Genomic DNA, 19,201 nt, shown 5'->3' with positions numbered 1-19,201 from the left:
ATTGTCACATTGTTGTCACGGCGACAACTCTTGTGTGGAACATGTTGCTTTGTTAAAATTGGTCATGAGCGTGAAATATGCTTGCTTAATCTTCTGAAAAGAATTCAAGTAGCACACTGACGGTGTTTTTTTTTTTCGCTCTCGCTTCATAATGGTTGGCCGGCAGTTTTGTTCCCACATATTGTGAGGGTGTAAAATGAGCTTTGTGGTAACGTGCGTACATATTCTCTGGAGGTGTCACATCGAGTATGATTGATCCTGTTCTGTTTTTACTGACATCAATTTTGCAGTTGAGGACAATTTGGAGCCTAAAAAATTTGCTTCTTCCAATAACGCAATTTAAATCAACTTCTGGGGCTCAGCAGCCCCAAACCCCAAATCGTTCGTCTGATGTTTCTTCAATAGTTTGACACACTTTTATCGAAAAACCTAATAGTGTTTGACGTGTTTTTCAAAACTCCCAAAATTCTTGTGACCCAGATAATGTTGGTGATGGGAATACCAGAGAAACATGCGAAGAAGCTTCTAAAGAAGAACAAATGCTGTGACGTACGCTAACTACCTCTGGAGTTTGTTAAGGTCAAAATCGATATTAGCTCCAGCAGATGACTCATTACTACATTTCGCTGGAACAACTGCACAGACTGTTTAGCTGTGCCAGTGCCTTGATAAAGAATGTAAACATGCGTTTATTATTTCTTGCAAAGCAAAACAGCAAAGAGGCTAAAGACCAGAAAGATTAAAATAAATCCCTGTGTCAATGTACAAACGAGTGACAAATGTAAGGAAAACACGTGTCAGTAAGTTGTGGACCACCATGTTCTGGCAGAACAGCCACAGCGCATCCTGACAAGTCCATGGCACGTGACTGCGGGGATGAAAGACATTCTTTCGAGAGATATTCCATCATTTTGGTGTTTTGACGGGGTAGTGCAGAGGTCTGTCCTAATTTTCTTTTTCCAAAAAGTTACACAAGTGTTCAATTAGGTCACAATCTGGAGAGTGTTCGTACAAACCATCGCTGTGACCCTTCGGTTCTGCATGACGGCATCCGTGTGTGTCACACTCATTTGTTCTTTTTGTGGAGTCTTCGCATCAGCCCCTAATACAATATGAATGTGCGTTTTCTTTTCCTTTGTTTTTTTCCTTTCTGAGGAACTGATTTTGTACACAAAATAAGAACAAGATCTACTTTTCCAGAAGCCAAGCTAATCTAAGGTGGGGGGAATTGGAAATTTGGGGTCAGTGACCTATGATAACCTAATAACCAATGATGGGCAGCCAATACAGTTCACCGCTAATATATCACTAAACAATGTTTAGTGGTGTCACTGTTTAGTAAACACCATACAAATGACCAAATATAAGACTTTTTTTCCCCAAAAAAGAAGGCTAAAAGTGTATGCGCGTCCTATAAACGGTAACTTGAAGATTACCGTATTTTCCGCAATATAAGGCGCACCAGATTATAAGGCGCACCCTCAATTATTAACATATTTTAAAACTTTTTTCCACATATAAGGCGCACCAGATTATAAGGCGCACCCTCAATTAATGATATTTTATTTCAATCACAATATTGTAATACTCACAGTAATAACTCAAATAATAACTCTAAACTCTCAATAGCATTGTCAATGTCAATATGAGCAACCTTGTTCAACTGTAAACACACACAAGAAACAGGTAAAGCTTACTTTATCAGTTCATTCCCCATCTACGAATCCCAATCTCAATATTGATCCATATATAAGGTGCACCTGTTTATAAGGCGCACCATCAGCTTTTTAAAAAATTAAGGCTTTTAGGTGCGCCTTATAGTGCGGAAAATACGGTAGTTTGTTTTAATTCGACACCATTCGAGGAAGATCGTTCTGTCAGCCACATAAGTCGAGTTTCAGATGTGCATTTTATAGTGTCCGTATTCTTACTTACAATACACTATTTTAGGGTGTTAGCATTTCACTCAAAGTTGGCTCATCTTACAGTAAGGTGCCTGCAAATCTCTATAGAAGATGTGTGCTTGGCTTTTTTCCCCCCAGTTTTCAAATGGAAGTGTGTCTACACTGCCGGTGTCTTTAGGGAAAGGTATTTATTTTTTTAAGGGAACTACGCAACCAGCGACTAATGGAGGCACGTCTTCTGTAAGAGCACTGGGCCACTATTTGAGGAAATATAATACATGAGAGGTTGAACCAAATTATAATGTAACAGTATACTGTATGTATTGATATACAAATAATCCTTCATAATACTAAGTGGCACACATGCCAGAACCTTTTTGGTGCAAAGCGTTGCAGCCAAAGTTCATGAGTTCTAGTGGGTCCACTGTCATTTCCAAAGCAAATAAACTACCAAAGTTTTTTGTTTTTTTTGAGAAACAAGCATTTAGTGGTGTGTGAATGGTGGTAAAAACAGACTTTAATTTAGATTTCTTTTTCCTGGTTGGAAGGGTATATTTTCATGACGGGTCTGAATTTTGCTGCTGAATTTTATAGTCTTGATGAACAAGAAAGCTCCAGTAAAGACCACTTTAAAATGAGCCATAGATAGAAGCTATCATTAGTTCCACCAACGTACACAGTAGGAGGAGATGAGAGTTAAGTTAGGGTTCAGAATTCTTTAGTTTCACACTTTAAAGTTGTACTTGTAGTCCACAATTTCATTGATGTACCCCTTGTGAAATGTTTTTTTCAGCAAGTACACCCTAACTAGTGCAAAGCATTTTTCAAACGTTGCATAACATTGTCTGTTTAATTTCTGGCTTGTGTGCCGGAAAATCGAAAATCAACACTGGATTCCAGCACAAATTAACAAGTTCTTTCGACTTTTCACCGCATTTTCAACATTCCGGACGAGTTAGAAAACGAGCAGGCACCGTAAACAGCAGAGGCAACTTAAACGAAAGTGGACTAGCTACGCCTAGCAATGGCTACAAGTTAAGCTGACTAGCAAAACCACTGTCGCTTTATGTTGGGTCTCTTAGGCAGTGGGCGCAATATAAAAACGGAGCAGCAATGCCCAGCTATGGCTATGGGTTAGCTGACCTGCGAGATCGCCGTGTTTTTTTTTTTTTTTTGGTCTGGTATACATAGCAGAAGCAACGTAAACAAAAGCGGAGTAGCTACTGTATGTTAAGCAAGGGCTACAAGTTAGCCATCTAACGGAACCTCCGTTTACTTTTTGTCATTTTTTATAAGCAATGTAAACAAAGGATCAACTATGCTTAGCAATGGCTAAGCTAATTGCCAGAGGTGGCTAGTTCATTGGTACCGAGCAGACATTTTGTCGACAAAAACATTTTAAACACTTAACACCCACGGAACAGTAGGTTTCATTCGTCATTTTAATCCGTCATTGTAATCATCACCACCTGTGTCACCTGATATTGGTTAAATCGTCCAAATTTGTGAGAAATGTTTAAACTGCCAAATGCTTGGAAGCACAAAAATACCCCCTGAAGTGCCTCATATTCCCCAGAACTGCTTCTATTGTTTATGTATTTGTCACAATACATTTAATACCATACATTTTGGACTATTGGCCCGCAACTTTTTTCTCACAATTTGAGCCCTCTGACTCCTACCAGGGTGGCTTATCTGCAATTTTTCTTTTACCAATCAATGGCTGTGCTCTAAAAGAGTTAGAAAATATTGTATTAAAATAATAAAAACAGTACTGTATAAGTTGAATAAAATCTTGTTTTAAAGTTTCATATACCATCTTTCTGGGTAAGTAAGTATCTAACGTTACCACCTGTGGCTTATATACCGGTGGGGCTTATAGTCCAAAATGTATGGTAAGTTATTACTGTACTTGCAACCCTTTTTTCTATCGACTACTTGCAGAAAGTCCCCAGAGTCCAAGTGCCTTATTAGCCATTTCCACAATATGCCTTGCACTTAAGTCAAGCAAAAGCACATGTGCGGTTTATGTGAGGTTGAGTACCTGATGTGATTCTATGCTAAGCAGCGGTGAGCCACAGCCGTGAGCATCTTGTAAGTCTTGAAGCAATTTCAATCTTTCAACTCAAATTAATGATGATGAACTGCTCCGTGGACGGGCTCCCAAATGTGGGAGCCATCAGCTGGGAGTGTGATTCTAGGACGGTGCCCAAATACGTCCGCGGTTGGCTCCGCGTGACCAAAAAATCCCCCCCCGTCTGTCGTTTATCAGGAAGGTGCCTCGGACGTTGGCCTGAGGCGTGGCGGCGAGCCTCGGCCAGGAGAGAAGGTCCTGCAGGACGTCAAGGAGAGGAGGACGCAGGAGAAGCAGCTCCTGGAGATCCAACGGCAGCTGGACCTTCTGGGCCAGGACCAGGAGATGACAGTGAGTTGGCAGCAGCCATGTTTTCTCACACACTCACGTCACAAAAATGCACTTCATCAACACACCTCTTGTGTTTCTCATTAGAACACCCTTCTTTGTTTATCTCATGCACATACATGACAAATTATAACAGGCACAAAGTTCATATTCAGTGAGGATGACAATAAACAGTGCGGCGTTTTGTGTCACTACAAGCCCACTGCTTTCTTGTTCCAATTTGAGCGTTTTTCACCAACCTGGGTCGTTAATCTGTTTCATTCGTGAAGTTTGCGTTGGTCAGGGCAAGAACCCAAAAGACAAGGATGATCTATCGCTCTCCTTTTGTCCACTGTATTTTCATCGCTTTCTGGCCGTTCTTAGTTGAGACATAATGTTCGCGCTTTTCTGTGTTCCCTGGAAACCGTTTGGACCTCATTCAGCTTGTCGCGCCTTTCACTAAGTTACAATTACCAAGGAATGTCCAAACATTGTCGTTACAGACAGCACAACAAGAATGCTAAGGTGAGGCAACACAAAATGTTCCAGGAATATTAACTCATTCACTTCCAGCGGTTTTGAAATAGACTTTTCACGAAATACTTTATTCATTTGGGTCCACTGTTGTGTAATTTTTTTTCTCGGTAAGGCAGACACATAAGATGTCGTTCGAAAGAGCAGGAAGTCCTCTATCGAGGACACGGGGACTCGACAGGCTACGGTAGCTTGATTGAGTCAAAATTTACAGACCGAAAACAAATGTCCAGCACAGTGGACACTGGGTCTCGGGAGGATGTAGCTGCTAAAACCCATTTATAGCCGTCGATGGTAATAAATGAGTTAAGCAATGGATCACCCGTTTTTTTCATCTTCTGATGAAATATTGTAACATTTGACCTCCATAAAGCATCTTTGTGGAGCCTGCAACACCTCCCAAAAACAATAATATTGCGCAATCCGACACATGTTTTGATGCTGATCAATGCTGGCATGATACACGAATGACTAATATGAACATAAAAGATGTGAGGCGGTATTTAAAAGACTGACGTGGCAGTCACAGCTGGGCTTCAAAAAAGGCGCCTTGACATGCAACAAAAACCTAACCCTGGCTTCATTAAGCTCTTTTGTTTTTACCCAGAAGTCTCTTCACCGCTTCTGTCTTTTAGATGTTTTCCATTTAAACTTGGTGTCACTGTATTGTATACAGCACCACTAAAAGTTGGATTAAAGCACCGACTGTCTGGTTTAGTGCATCAATGCTTGTTTATTTTTGGAGTCAGGGGGAGGGCTGATATTCCACCCAAATCCATGACAGCTATAAAGTTGATTTGGTAATACAGCTATGAATCAAACTTACTATCTTGTAATGTGTGAAAAGTATCAAAGTATCCTGCAAGTTTTTGTTTTTTTTCCCTTTGGGTGGGAAATTCTACCAAAGTCCAAAATTCTCAGAAACACTCTGATTATGTAGTTTAACAACTATGCCTTTAACAACTATATTACATAACTATTCTGGGAAAATTCTCACATTGTCTTATTAAAGTAGTAAGATGAGCACCATATAATAGATCTAGTTAAAAAAAATACTGTTTGAGTAGGATGATACAAAGTATGGCTTCACTGAACGAATTAATCTGTCAGTTACTTTATCAATTGATAAAAAAAAAACAATGTACTGCCAGTTAATGGCAATTTTCTGTCTAATTTATAAATTCTAGTTGGCAACCATTACAAGTACAAATATCTTGAAGTAAGGCCAGGTACCAGCCTCAAAGATTCAATGTATCGATCATATCTAGCAAAAATATATGTATATATATATTTTAAAGTAAAAGCAAACATTTTGAAATGTTTCATTTTCATTCAAGATATAGATTCTTACATGAATGACTACAGAAATGGAAGAATGTTCAACGCTTCAGAGGAACAATTACTAGATTACCAAAAGTAGACCTCGATTAGTTGTTGATTAATTGATTAATTGTTTCCGCTCTCAAGCAAAATTTTTGTTTAGATGAAGAGAAATCAAAATACAATTGAACCTTGATTTTTAAAGCAATAAGTGTGCTCATTAGTTGGAGTTTAGAGGGGAGTTAAAATGCCCACCACATACATCCATGCATCGCCCCTGCCAAGATGGCCGACACGTAAGCACATTCATAAGCCTGCACTCGTCTGTCGAATATCTGTGACAATTTAGCGTTTTTTTTAGTGATGTGGCCATTTTCTCTGGGGTACTCGTGCCTCGGCCTCACGGTTTAAGTTGGCCCATCAATCATATGTGACAGCGGGGAAACAAGTTGGGAACAATCACTTGAGCATTCAATTCAACTGCACTGCATTATTGAAGGATAAAAGGACAAACGATTACTAACAGCCCGTGTGAGTCACTCAAAGGGGACTTCTGGAAAAAATTGGTTCAAGTTAAATTAGCCTTGGTGGATTTGTACAAGACAGCAATGACTTTTTATTCAGACTCGTGAGAGAATTAATTTCCTATTTTTTGAGACCTGCACATAGCGTTGACTCGTCCACTAAGAAGTCAAGACATGATTCTGTTTTTGAGATTCATGAACATTAAACGTCTCATCATTTTAATCAGGTGTGTGTGAGAGAGAAGCTTTGAAAAAAGCTTGCACTCATTTTTTCTACCATCAAGGCTGCTTAGAATATCCCAAATTTTTCTTGAAGGATATCTTTTTATATCATTACTCAGTTTGATGGAAAAAGTGCTACTTCAGGTAATAACAAAAGATCTTGGATAAACGCCGACTTGACCAGTGTCAGTAATAAATAGCTATGAATGTCTAGTTTGTTTCAGTTGTGACAGGGGAAATAATAAAATACTATAAAAATCAGAACATTTAAAGAAAATTCAATTTAACATGAAAAAATTGGAGGTATTCATAGTGCACTCATGGTTAGGGTTTTCGACTCGACTTGGACTTGAGACTTGACTTGGATTTGGAATGTAAAGACTCGGACTTGACGTGAAACGAAATAATAATCCTAATATTCAAAGAAAATTCCATAAAATATGAAAACATGAATAATTCTAGGTATTTTAGTGCCCTTGTAGTCAGGGACTTGGACCTGACGGACTCATAGTCGGGATCTTGAGACTGGACTTGGATTTAGAACGTAAAGGCTCAGACTTCACTTGATGTGAAAGAAAACAAAAAAATCCTAAAATCCAAACAAAAATACATAAAATATGAATAACAAATTTGAGGTATTTTTAGTGCACTCTTGGTCAGGGACTTGGACTTCTGGGTCAAAGACTTGAGGCTTGACATGGCCTTTAGAGATTTCTGCTGATCTGTGATGCATCTGCAGTGTGGACCTCCCTGGAGGGAGTCTGAGTTCCCAGAAGTTTTTCATCACAATAAAAGAAAAGCACTACTTTCGTAGCCATTCGTGGCAGGAGGGGTCGCAAAAGTCACCTAGTTGGCAAAACATTTGACCCCACTTCTTCACAACTAAACGCTGTCATCGATCATCCTGGAAATGAAAGCTATAAAGTTCCCGACATCAACATGTCTAAATTTATCTTTGCAAAACCTGACGAGACTTTACAGTTTAGTGTTTTTGAACCACCTTTGTATTAAGAGAATACAACCCTAAAGTATCTCAGCAATTACCCAATTCCAGTCTGAAACTTTCTCGTTAGATACGCACAAGTCTTCATGAGTCATGTATAGTATTTCTATGTACATCTGTAGGATCTGCACAACTGCATGACAGCATCAACTTAAAGGCAAAGCTGCCCTGTAATGAAAAACAAGTGAACTCAGCAGCCCTGCCTCTTTGGATGAATATCCTAAAAGTCTACATTTAATGAGTTGTTTTATCGTCAGTGGTTTGCGACTGATGTGGATATGAAAAATGTTTGACCTACATTTATTTTCAGTTCCAGTCACAATATGCATCAGCGCGTCGCATAAAATGTGGAGCGTTACGACTTCTTCCCGTCACCAGCCAACGCTTGTGACCATAAGTGAGTGATGAAATGTAAATTGACTGAGACCCAAGAGTGATGGTATGTCCGCTTTTTGATTGACGAGAGGAAACTATATTCTGCCATCCAAGTATTTTAATCTATCCCAATTTCTATAGCCCTTGACTTCATTGTGAACTTGGGAACTGGAGAAAATCCCACTTTACTTTGGGTGTGAGGCCATCTGCAAGGCACGGGACTCACAAACGTCGGAACTCAGGCCTGGAATCACACAACACTAGCCAGCACGCTAATGTAGCCATATAAATCTCTACAAAGGGTTTCATTTTTAATTTAAATTTAAAATGACTCATATCCAGTAGCCCTCGCCATGCACTGGTCAACAACAGCATTTAGGACGTTGTTTATTTTGGTAAACCTTTCAATCTGTTTGTGTTGCCCATATCATGCTAGCTACTTCACGCTAAGCTAAAAAAACATGTGTAGGTCCAAATTTGAAAACTCCCCTAGTGTTTGCATGGTAAAGTAATGACAAAGGTATGGCCACACTGCTTAGATGGCCTTCTTTGAGTGATTGTTAATGAATTATGTACTTCCTCCCTGATGTCACGATGCAATGACGCATTTGAATGGGAACATTCAGATTCTGCCTTCGTTTGAAAAGGTCAATTCACTTAATTGTGAGTCAATATCATTCCACACTCGAGTCACAATGGACCAATAGTCCACAGTAGTCCGAATTGAATCGTTACTCTCATGTGAGGTACGTAATTTATTCCTAGAAGAACAGACACAGAATTATAGTATAGTAAAAGTCTTTACATACAAAAAAGAAGAAAATTTTGGGAAAAACTAGACTGAAAACTTTGCCTGTAAGGAAACTAGGGAGACGCTTGAAATGGCCTGCACAGAGAACCTACAACTTAAAGACTCTCAGACAACCGTAACCATAGCAACAGCATGGCAACTGATACATCAAGGAACAAACCTCACAAACGTGGATGCAGGACACTATCTGACAAAGTTGATGAACATAAAAATGACAAAGGACAAATACTTGACCATAGCAACTGATCACAAAAGTTATATTGTAAAACTGTTACATTCTTGCATCTTTTCGTACCCTATCAACCAAGGCGTTAGGATTTGTAGGTGTTGTTCTATCACACCCGAGCAATGTTCTTTGATTTCCTTTCTAAGAAAATGATTTGGTATCTTCCATTGTTGTCACTAATGAAAAATTCCTTGAGAAATACATTTTAAAAAAGCAAACAATTCCAGAAAGAGATTTCCAAGGAGTTTCCAAGGAACGACCTTACACGCTTAGCTTTCCTGCAACTTCATTTGGCTGCGCTCCTAGATCAACTGGAACAGGAAAAACAATGCTGCCATTTACAGTAATGTGGGCCGGTTCCAAAAGAGGGTCGTGCTCGTAATTAGTCCAACATCATCAATCATACTGTCTTTGTTTGCGTCGATTATCTCTTGTCGGCCAGAATCATGATGCTTTGCTTCCATATTTGAGATATTCCTGGACCGGACCGGCTGACCCAGCCCATTCATTTGTGTCCTCTGTTGTGTCCATTTTGTCTCAGAACAGAATTGCATCCCACCCAAACACATGAGATATCGCTGAAAAGGAAAATAGGATAGCACCAATGAGTCAAAAGATAGACTAGTGCTGCAGCGAGTATTTTTGGCATTTGTATATCCCACAGAAAATTTGAAATGAATATTGTTTATTGGAATAAAACAAATAAACTGCTTTCCGAGAAACAATTATAAACACCGAGGCCTAAATAGCACATTTCCGCCTAATTTTGAATGAACAACTTTGTTATATTTTACAACTTCAATTTAAATTGTGTTTAGCAGCACGCTACTTTCTCCCTCCTCCAATTCTCCATACATTTTGTTGTCCAAGCCAAATTTTCCAGCTAAAACAGTCCATTTGAGTCAGCAGACTTTGTTAAAATGTGATCAGTAGGAACAACATCTGTGTCAGGCCGTCAACATAAAGATATGCAGAATCGTTTACATCTATCACGCCAGCCTAAATGGAGCACTCCAGCGGTGCTTGCTAGTGGCTAATCAATGCTAGATGCAGTGTGAGCCACTCATAAACGCGGCAACATGTGTCGTATGTCAATTTCAGCGTCATTTAGTTGTTAGCAATTGAATTGGCGATTGAACGTGATTTTGAAACGTTTTCGGTCGTTGAGAGCAACAGTAGCAGTACAAAAGCTAGCCAAGCTATTATATCATGACGCTACTGGGAACAGCTTCAAAATAAAAGCATGCCAAGGCATTCATGTCCATATTTAAGTTGCTAATGTAAGGTTTATTTTGAAGTTGGCCTTCTTTCAGAATTTTTGTCGTGTTACTGTGTTTGGCTCGCATATTTTTCCAATCAGGCGCACTAATAAACGGGTATCTAGGGCTAGTAAAAAAATGCCTTGAGAATTTTTTTGAGTCCATGTACTTGAATTAATCCAGGACTCCGTTCAAGCTCAATAAAGACCGAAAACAAATGTCCACTACAAAGGACATCAATGTGTAGGTGTCTCAGGAGGATATGTACCATATCTGCTTCAGCACTTTGGGAGATCTGTTCTGTCACAAAATGTTTTCCCTGGCGTTTAGGACACAAAGACCCAAGTGTGAGGAACCAGAGAGCAAAGACCGGATAGGAGTAATTTCAAAAAGTTTATTTTTAAAAGAAAAAAAATTCAAACAAGGTACACGGAATCCTCAAAAATCACCGTCCACTGGAGCAAGTTAGCGTAATAGTTATCTTGCTGACACAGCACAAATCCTGGTGGGGTAGCCCAGTGAATTGTGGGGGTCGAAAGTTATTCTATCATTCTCTTGTTTTGAACGAAAGCGAAGACCGCAGCACATGTCGAGCTAGTAACAGAACCATGTGCGTCTCCTGCGCGGGATGCCTATTTTTATAAAAGACTCATTCCTGCGGTGAATTATTGCTCAAGTGCTGAGGTGAAGTGAGGACAAGGTGTCTAAGCCACGAGATAATAACTGGACTTTAGCAAAAACAATGAAGCACCTTCCGCTCATCTCATCATCTCCGACAATTGACATACTTCCATCTTGGATGATATCATGACTTCGCTAATGAACAAAGCATTGTTGGCCTTCGTTGTAAGAAATTCCACATGTGTAGATGGGAGCACATGGATTGAATATTGCCCTGTGCGCTGAGTGCAAGTGGCCCCAGGGGTACGTCGGACTATTAAGTTGACTTATGCGACTCGAGTCAGTGACCGTGAAAGCCGAACTGCTCACAATTTGTTTAAAACCCACCTGCGCCCTTCTATGCGTGTACAGGAGCTAAACAGTAAGCGGTCCTTCGCGGGCCAAACTGCTTGCAACACTGGATAGCTTCATCCCATAAGGTCACCATCTCCTCAACACAAAACAAAATAGTTTCTCACCATCAGAGGAGGTGGAAAGACAAACGGCTCGATGCATGAGAGCCAGATACGTATACACAGTCCCCGGTCATGTGGTTTGTGTCTAGCTGCTGGACGTAAAACAACAGGGCTCGCTGGTTCTGGTTCTGTTTCTGGATAGCAGGTGGTAGAGAAAGCTCAAAGGAAACATTATTGGGGCGACGAGACATAAAGGCCACTCTGTGTTATCTTTTGCTGCTCTAATCTTCTGGTTCAGACTCAACATTGCTGTCTTTGCGATAACTTCAGTGGATTCCGGAAGAACATACATGTTCTGGAGGGGGTTTTCTTTGGGGACTTCAAGTATTACCACAGGCTCTTTGTCTACCATACTGTACGCTGAATTATATACGCAGACTTGAACCTCATGAGACCTGACCTATTCATTTATGTTCACTGTCTGTTCAGTTTCTCTCAGCAATATCGCAAGTGAATTGCATCCTATTCAAGCAGGAGACGTCATGGGAAATCCAGGATGTCCTCTATTGAGCACATGACTTAGTCGTCAAATTTGAACTTGTAAAAAAAATAAACGCACCAAAAACAAATGTCCTTAACATCATACACAAGTGAAGTCTTAAGAGGATATACCGTATTTTTTGCACTATAAGGCGCACCTAAAAGCCTTCAATTTCTCAAAAGCTGTGCACCTTATATTCCAGTGTGCCCTTTACACGCATGGTTGCAATCTGATTTTAAAAAAATGGCTGACTTATCTGATTGTTTTGTTGACATTCCTTTTAGCTCAACTCCCATCTAGTGGTTGCGTAACGCAACCCCAGCCGCTACTGTACCTTCTATTCTGTGCACCTTATATGAAAACATTTTAAAATTGATGGTGCGCCTTATAATCCGCTGCGCCTTATAGTGCGGAAAATACGGTAGTTTGCGCCCGCCAGCCCGGAAAACAAAAACAAAAGAGTTTGTGTGTCTCTAGGTCTATATAGTAAGCAATTACTTCAGGTACCAAATCAATTGATTACATTAGGTACGAAAATACCAAAGTACTTCAGGTACTAAAATACCTAATTAATCCATTACTTTAGGTACCAAAGCTCTACAGTATTCAATGACTTTAGGTAATGAGTACTAAAGTAATCAATTTGTTTTTCCGCATCCAAAATAATTGATTACATTAGTGTGTTTTACTCGAGTACTTATAGTTATTACTTTAATGGAGGAAGTAATGACTGCAATGCTATTTATTTGTTGTTACCAGCCATTTTTAGACTGTTTCGTCTGGACTCTTAAAAAAAAAAAAAAAAAGTAAAACTACGTCTGGGATTGAATGAGTCAAGTAACGCGCACCTCCCAAGTTGAACTAAGGTGACCCTGAGGCACGCCCGGGGCCGGAGACCTTTTGACAGTGGTGCTTCGAGCAGGATATAGCCACCCTTTTTCCAGGTCATTTCCCTGCATAAACTGCACCAAATGGAGTGGGATCAAGATCATCTGTAAACATTCAGCATTGGAAGTACAGCAATATCCCGCTTGGCTTGGCTTATTGCTGGAACTTCTTTACCGGCTGCGATGCTACTTTGCGGGATCTTTGCTTTGGCATTAGTTACTTATGGAAATACTGGTCAAAAATACCTACAACTATTTCATCAATTTTGTAGGCCCATGGAACCTAAAACAGTTGAGTGAAAAAGAGCCCAAGGTTCTTCAAACTGACAGATATTTGATTCCTTTTTTGATCAAAACTTCACTATTTTTAGACTATAGACTATTTTTTACTGGTGTTAGATGGTAATTGTTATATAGAGGAACTATTTCACCTTTTTAGGTTCTTTCTGCAACCCAATTTTTTGGTCTATTGCTTTAATGCCAAATTTAAGCTAATGTTTTTTTGTTTATGTGCAAAACCGCCTAGTTTTGAGGTTATTTTGTGCCAAACCCAGATTTGGACCAACTATCGGCCTGATGCAATCATGAGTTGTTGTGCACACGATGCAGGTTATACTAAATTATTTTTTAGACACTTTCAAACAGTTGGGTCAGACAAGACTTTCCGGTTAACCCAGTCCCTATCAAAAAGTGTGGGTGAGACCTAATATCTGAGTCTTCATGACCAAGTCTTCTATCATATTTTATTTTTTTTATTCTTGGCTAGAACATATCAATTTTGGTGCATTTTTGCGCAAAAAAAGTTTGACTTATTTATGCAGTTTGGTCTTAAGGCAATCATTTTTGGGTTATTTTTCTTACCCATTTTGGAGTGTTAAATTGAAGAACCCCAAAATGTCATGCCAAATGAATAAGTAACGAAACAACCCAACCGTAGAGTTTTTTGTGAGTTAATCATTGACTGTTTGGGGTTAAACGAATAACCTTAAAAGTTGGGTCAAAAGTTTTTACTTTTGTCTTCCTTCGGCCCAGAAAGTCCATTTTGGACCCAACTGTTTTAGAGTAGACCGCTTTTTAAACTTAGTCCTCCTCCCATTGCCAAGACAACTGGCGCTGTTGAAAAGAATTTCATGCTCAGTCAGTGGGACACTTATATTGGCCTAATCACAAAAAAAGGAAATACTGACATGTCTAATTGATCAATGTTTTTTTTTGTACGTCTCAGTCAATTATTGTCATAGTTCCCTGTTCCAAGTGGGTCAACTTGAAACATGAATAATGGAAGACATCTATCTAAAGGGCCGCAAGGCATGAAGATTTGTTCTTATTTTTTTTACTATTATTATTGTTTTATGGACATAAAAAAACCTGCTGAAAACAATCAAATTAGGAATTTTTATACGCATGGGCAAATATACAGTAGTACTTTTGAGTCTTTTGAGTCTTGAAGGTCAAGTCCACAGTGCACCTTGCGTGCCAAAAGACAAAAACGTGGCAGTGTCTCGAGGACGACTGGGGGTCATTGAGACTGGAATGCGTCCCTCGGTGCCTGTGTACTCGTGCCTGCGGAGAAAATGATATACAGTGTCTGGGTAATTGAGGGGGTCATAAATGACTTACACAGCCCAGGCCTCCATGAACCGAAAGCTGTCATTACCTCCGAAGCAAAATTCTCTGGTGGAGATGTCTATCAACGAGGGAAAAGTGTCGCAGGGTGGTCCGCTCAGGGGCAGCATGTGCATAATCGATGAAGAGCATTAGCTGCAGCTTGTTGAGATCGTTGTGAAATAGGAATGTGATTTTTTTTCTTTTTTCCTTAAGAGGGGTGGCCGTGAAAACATCTGCGCGGGCGTCACGCCAGTTCTAAAACTTTTGACGCTAATGTACAGACAATAAGTACAGTCACCATCAATAAAATGACTGACCGACATACTGGCTGACGGTTGTAGTTTGGTTCAACTTGAAAACGATAGCAGACTAATGACGGACACCTAATTTGCAGATGAATAATTAATGACGAACCAGCAAAAATATCCTCAAATGGTAAAAAGACGGACTGACAAACTGATAGTTACACTTTGGTTCGTCTTAAATAAACGGTGTACTTATGATGATAGAAGTGACCTGCAGTACCGATGAATTATGAATAACATCAACGTTTGCTCATTTCTGGTGGTGATGACGTCACAAAAGTTTTGGGTAAAATAAAATTACAAACCCACAGACTCACGGTCGCAGTTTGTTTCAGCTTGAAAATGACGGAAGAGGTTATGAATAACGAATGAACCACCTGCAAAATTTGCTCAAATGGTAAAAATGAGAAATGATTAGTTTGATTGGGCAGACTTATGATGACAGAAGAGACCTGGAACGCAGATGAATTATGAATGACGGACAAGCGAAAATTTGATCCCCTCTGGTTTTGACAAAGTGATATCGAAAGTACGGGTAAAGTATAACCACGGATCTACAGACGGTCATTATTTGATTCTTATTAAACAGACTGATAATGACGGAAACGATTGATGAATGGACCACCAAAAATGTTCAAAATGGCCGTCTCTGATTGTTTCCTGATAAAAATACCAATTTTTTCCGTTGCATCGAGTTGATATGTGTTTAAGGGTCAATCCCCAGGTGTACAGGTGCAAGTAGTTTCCCCAGATGAATCACGTTCAACCGCATCGCTCGATGTTCAGCAGGCCTGAAGCAAATTCACGCGCATAGCCAAAGGCCTTCTTGTGCCGAGTCAAATTTTTCACTTGAAATAAATCCAAGCGCTAACAAGGCTCCCATCAAGTGGAGTGTGTTTTCCTTGGATTACGAAAAAGGAACATCCACTTAGCTGCCATACGTTATTATGATAAATAAACGGTTAGCCCCGGTTATCCAACATCAAGGAATAGTTTTCGGAGATTCGTCAAAAGCTGAGGGAGGATGCCGGAAAAAAGACGGAAAATACGTAGTGTCTATTCTTGTTATAAGCAAGAACAGGCATGTAACAGCGTATGTGTCGGAAGGCTTGTAAAAGTCTGGCTCGTGTAAAACTAACGCTCCATCTTAACATACTCTCCGTTTGTGTCTGCGTGCAGAACGAGCCAGAGAGCCTCAGTGAGGAGCAGTTACTTAGCCTGCTGGATGGTTGCGAGCTGACCGAGACGGAGCCAGAACCTTGACACGAACGCAGACCACCTCCACGCGAGGCCCTGCTGTCAAGATGTCCGTCAAACAGCGCGCCATCCTTGACGTCACGCTTCCTGACCTCCAAGTAGGAAACGAGTGTAGCGGGGAGATCGCTGTCACGATATGCAATTTCAACTTGTAAAAAAATTGGAGTGATTCACAGTCTGTATGAGACGAGGCTTTTTTGAATGTGTGAAGTTATTAATAAAATGTCGTATAGATGCGCTTGAAGGTCAGCAAACGTTCCTTTTACGGTTACTCCTGTGTTTTCAGTCGAGATTACTTAACGGCTTGCGCGAGCCCCTTGTATTAATCTGCTGCAAATATCCACACAACACACAAATAGGGCGATTCACCTCATTTGACCTTCTCTGCTGTTCATTGTTTCAACAATTTTTGTATAAGTTGACCTTACCGAACTTGAGAAGGGCAGCACGGTGCAAGGCTGGTTAGCATGTCTGCCTCACAACACAGACGATTTGATTCCGGCCTTCTTATTTGCAGTTTGCATGTTATCCCCATGCCTGTGAGGGTTTGCTGTAAGTACTCTCGTTTCTATTGGACACTCCAAATTCCCCTTAGGTGTGCTTTTGAGCGTGAAAGATGTTTGGTCTCTTTGTGCCCTGCGATTGGCTGGCAACCAAATTTGGGTGTACCCCGCTTATTGCATGAAGACAGCTGACCCTAAGCGGCTAAGAAAATGGGCAGAGGGATTGACGGGTTAGGTGGGGGGATGGAACAGACCAAACCAGATGGATGGACTTGAGATTCTTTTTTCCACCTTAGTTTTATTGAATACAACAAACACCAAACACAGAGACATGGTTCAATTTGTTTTTCACAAACAAAAAGTAATTATAGCAATAATATAGTAATAATAATAAGTTACACGCAATTAATCGTCCAGATTACCCTTGATTGCATATCTAATTTTCTCAAGGTGAAGCATGTTTGTGAGCTCTGCGAGACATTTTTGCAATACCCTTCCACTGCTGTAATATAAGTTTCTTCGCAATGATTGGTGCGTACGATAACAAGCATTTTTGCGCAGGCCTTACCCTCTTTGACTCAAGTCCCAAAATTGGATGGACTCGGGAATTGCCGTCACTTGTATTGAATGATGTAAGGGGGTGGTGATGGTCTCTCTGTAGGATCATAGCAATTATTAAAGTGCAATTTAAATAGTTTTCCATTTAAACGCAGCTCTTTCATTTTGTTCCTTAGGCTATAAGTGATCAATTGCCAAAGTCTGATTGACCCTATGACACTTCTCTGTATTCATTTTGCTCTTTTTTTTATGGGTGGGAAAACCCCAACGACAAGCGTTCGCTTTCAGGTTGGAGATATTTTTGTCTGTATTGACACTGTGTTTGCTTGTGCTTGCCCAGTGTAAGAAGCTATGCAGCACCTGGCTGACACCTTCGGCCCCGTTCATCTTGCTCTTCCATTCACATTGTGACCCCATGCCGACAGTAAGAAAATCTCACATTCCTGTGAACTGAAAACACGTCAGCCAAGTGGAGCCTGCGAGGTCCGACGTTCGCTATAAGCCAAATTTTTCAACGTTATCTACCCAGGAATCTAAACGCGCTCATGAGGTAAACAATTTTTTTTCTGATTATTCAGCAGATTGGCCTAGCTTTACAAATTGTTATTGATGAAAAAAAGGGAGGAAGAATATGTGGGGTGGTGAGCTAAACATGGCAAGAATGAGTCATTGTTAATGTCTCTATGTAAAGAGACTTGCTGCATTCTTAGACTGTCTGGATTCTTTGGCCAAACCTTCCACTGCACCGTACACAACTCAACCTTCCATTGATGGTTTTCCACTCATACATTTTCTATAACATGTGTCCAAATGCCAGTCGCGGGTGAGGAGCAGTCTGCAAGTTCATACCCTAGTTCCACCTGGTATTTGGGTTAGAAAGATTAGAAAAAGCTCCACTCGCCATTGTTATTGGTTCAAATATCATTGTCTTGTTCTGTCTAATGCATTCAATTCAGTGTGGTTTAGGATATTTACCAGCGTATAATTTAGTAGTGCAAGACTCGAAATAAGCGGTTTGGCATGTACATTTCGGACTTTGCGCCTCATGCAAACAAATGGGACTCGCTAAACTGAGAACCAAGCGTCTATCGATGGGCCCAAATGTTTTTTTTTTTTTTTAAAAAAACAGGTCTTTATTATTCAGGATCGCCAGGTTTCGCTAGACTTAATCCATGCAGATCAATCGCCATTGTTCCGGCTACACATGGTTCCCGAGGACAACACACTATGTAGGTCAACTTAATAACAAACATAAACAACAAAAAAAACCACAAAATAATACATGGACGGCTGCAAAAGCCTTACCAGAATTTTATTTTGACTAAGTTGTTTGTCATGCACTGCTAGCTGCGAACCTAACAATGAGACGTATGGTGCATTCAAATGCACTCAGGGCATTTCAAACTCATACAGAAAGAAATCCCATTCATCCATAAAACATTAATGACATAAAAATAATAGTAATAAAGTCTGTTATTAGCATACATTAGCATACAAATTATATATATATATATATATATATATATATATATATATATATATATATATATATATATATATTTGCATTTTGTAAGAAAACGAATTTTCCTCAGTGACAATTCTCAGCAGAAAGTCAGCGAATTTCGCACTCGGCCGTGCTAAATTCGTCAACGTCTGCTGCTCACATGGAGCTCTCAAAGGTTTAAAGAGATGCCTGCGTGATGTGTAATCATATCTGTATGAATGTGCTGTTTAAGTGGATTATATTTCATGGTGAGTTTTCCTGCTGTTGACTCCCAAGGATACTCCCTTTCTCTGAACCATCAGCAGACCCGACTAATGGATTCCAGTTGCTTGACACAGCATGGCTCGACTCCCTTTTGCTTTTGTAAAGACAAAATCTCAATC

The 19,201-nt window shown here is 40.0% G+C and overlaps 1 protein-coding gene across 2 annotated transcripts in view; it reads left to right on the top strand.

Moving 5' to 3' along the window:
• Nucleotides 1-16,491, top strand: part of fsip1 (fibrous sheath interacting protein 1) — a 34,552-nt gene extending 18,061 nt beyond the window's left edge. For both annotated transcript variants that reach the window (XM_088433406.1, XM_088433405.1), the window contains exons 8-9: nt 4,177-4,329; nt 16,176-16,491. In XM_088433406.1, coding sequence (XP_088289532.1) covers nt 4,177-4,329; nt 16,176-16,259 — 237 coding nt within the window. In that variant the 3' untranslated portion in view covers nt 16,260-16,491. The remainder of the gene's footprint in view (nt 1-4,176; nt 4,330-16,175) is intronic.
• Nucleotides 16,492-19,201: the final 2,710 nt, after the last annotated feature.

The sequence above is a fragment of the Hippichthys cyanospilos genome, chromosome 14 (assembly GCF_059441005.1).
Source record: "Hippichthys cyanospilos isolate Australia breed blue-spotted pipefish chromosome 14, RoL_Hcya_1.0, whole genome shotgun sequence".
Classification (NCBI taxonomy): Eukaryota; Metazoa; Chordata; class Actinopteri; order Syngnathiformes; family Syngnathidae; genus Hippichthys; species Hippichthys cyanospilos.
Note: the sequence above shows the minus strand (reverse complement) of the source record. Positions and strands in the feature narration are given on the sequence as shown.